This window comes from Montipora capricornis, chromosome 10 (genome assembly GCF_036669925.1).
Source record: "Montipora capricornis isolate CH-2021 chromosome 10, ASM3666992v2, whole genome shotgun sequence".
In the NCBI taxonomy this organism is placed as follows: domain Eukaryota; kingdom Metazoa; phylum Cnidaria; class Anthozoa; order Scleractinia; family Acroporidae; genus Montipora; species Montipora capricornis.
Window position 1 is genome coordinate 140,012 of NC_090892.1, and position 2,500 is coordinate 142,511.

Sequence of the window (2,500 nt, forward strand, 5' to 3'; positions counted from 1 at the left end):
GCAGCTTAGGACTTTTTGACGAACTTATGTCATTTTTCTCAACGATGAACATGTACTCCTCACACAAGCTGCAGATCTCTGACACACGAGAGTACCAGGATTTCCTCCAGTTGTTTACAGGGAAAGCCAAAACACGTGCAACAGGTGAGCTGCGCCATGATGAGCTTCCATTTTTACAAGGATATTGATCATTAAACAATTCCCAATCAACATAGCCATATAATTGACTGCATGCTTGAAGGATTCAACGTTACCTCACCACAGACATACATATATAATTTTATGATAGTTTCTAAACATCTATTATTATGTCCTAATCAAGTATGAGGGAATGGAAATCTGGAAGGCATAATCTCATAGTACATATTAACCCTTAACTTTATATTGTCAAGGTATGTTTTATTACTAGTCAAATTTTTGTTTTTTTATACTAATTTAGCTTTGAAAAAAAATTCAATATAAAGAACACTATATTGTGTTCTCGCTGCTGACAACACTGACACAATTTTAAAGCGGCATACAACTCTATTTGTAATTTTATGTAATACTATGCCTTGAACCTTATGGTAGTAAGTACTTCCTATTTTGCCTTGCAGTAACTGGAAATGCAAATTTCAAGATGGACCGAACATCATTTTCATTTCTTGGATTTACACAACCATACACAGCCCTTCCTGTAATCCAAGACACTTCAAATAATGCTAAAGGATTCACCTCAAGAATCCTATGGTATTTTCCACAACCTGTTTTTGCCAAGTTTGAAGACACCCTTCTAACTTCAGATGAAAAGGATGTAGTAGATGCCTTTAAAGAACAATTTGGTGAGTATATGTGGGAGTAATAGTCATTTGGGAAACATACCAACAGATACATCTCACACTTTCCTTAAATCACAGGCCACACACCAAATTATTTGAAAGTATTTTGGTATGACAATAGCATTTATCCCAAATATCCTGCAATGATAATGCCCCTCTTCAGGGTACCAAATCAAGTCAATTGACTCTCAATTTGTTGTGGCTATTGCCTATTACTGCTAGTTTCCTCAAACAACTACCGTAAAATCCTTTTTTCTGCAGTGGAATTCTTAGCAGATTTATACATAAATGGAGAGTCCACCTTTGAGATTGAAGAACAAAGCACTTCAAAGATGAAAACAGTGACAGTTACACGTAATGTGTACACACTAGCAAAAGAGGCTATTGCAGAATTCAAAACTATCCATGATGAGTGGGAATTGGATGTCTGTGAAAGAAACCCTTATGATGCCTTAATTGGAGGTAGCTTTTCCTTCTATGAATCATTCCAAGATAATAATAATTTTATTATTGTCCAACAATATCAGAAAACAATTTTCAGTTTAAATGTTTGGCTGAGAGCATGTCCATGTATCCTAAACCAATAAGGCAGAAAAATGAACTTAATTGGTGTAGATGGTTTGACTAAGTATTCTCATTGATTAAGAACTCATAGACGGAAAGTCAAACATAATCATGAAAAACATTACGTGCAGTTATTATTCCAAATTGCATTCAAAATCGTGCAAATATTAAAAGATACAAATTATTATATTATATTGCCAAACCTATATAAAGGGCTATTTATGACATTTTTGAAGACTACAAACGTTGTCATACTTGATATCAATATAACATTGTTCAAACATGAAGATCCATGTTTTCTATTTAACATCATCAGTAAACTGATGCCAAAATAACTTCAGTTTACAAATGATTGCAACCTCTTCATTGCTATCTGAAGAAACAATTGCATTATGCTGCTTACTTTGACAATAATAATGTTGTTACCTTCCATGCACTATTGCAGGACTATACTCAAGAGGAAAGTCACATGTTCTGCGTCTCTCGGTGCCTATCCAGCTATTACTGTCTGCATTTAGTGACTTCACACAGGTATTTTTGCACCCACTTCTAATAAAATCTTGCACTTGGGGAGCCAGTATATTGAAAGAAAGAAAGTTACCACTATTGAACCATACATTTCAGGGGATAGGTTCTGCTTAGTCTTTTGTTTTCCCACTTATCCCAATAATGGCGAGTTTGGATTAATAATGCAAGCCCTCTTAGGCAGGCTGAGCTGCATTTACCGACATCTTAGCTGATGCATGTTGACTTTAATGGGATTTTGCGTCCACTTATACCATCAAGTGGGCGGCCTTACCAGATCTTCCCTTAACCTCCTGAGATCTCACCAGGCAAGCTACAAACATTGTTCTCATATAAAAAGTGTAATCTGCTTTGCCAACCTGAAAATTTTGTGAATACACCTGCAATCCCTTGAAAATGCGCTCTGTTTGTATGAGCACAGATATTTTTTTCATTTTTTGGGTTTAAAATACCATTCCACAGTTGCAAGTGGTGAAATCAACTTCCAATTTAAACCAAAAGAAAAAAATGCAGTGGCTACTATTAAACCTTTTGCATGAATTTGAAGTCATGTCAACAAAAGCATCTGAGTAAACCAAGACCAAGCTGAAGTT

At 35.4% G+C, this 2,500-nt stretch overlaps 1 protein-coding gene across 1 annotated transcript in view; it reads left to right on the forward strand.

Moving 5' to 3' along the window:
- Positions 1 to 2,500, forward strand: part of LOC138021461 (uncharacterized) — a 7,328-nt gene that overhangs the window by 1,339 nt on the left and 3,489 nt on the right. Inside the window, exons 2-5 of the mRNA XM_068868344.1 lie at positions 1 to 144; positions 597 to 821; positions 1,080 to 1,280; positions 1,828 to 1,913. The exon at positions 1 to 144 is cut by the window's left edge and continues 153 nt beyond it. Of these exons, the coding sequence (XP_068724445.1) occupies positions 1 to 144; positions 597 to 821; positions 1,080 to 1,280; positions 1,828 to 1,913 (656 nt within the window). The remainder of the gene's footprint in view (positions 145 to 596; positions 822 to 1,079; positions 1,281 to 1,827; positions 1,914 to 2,500) is intronic.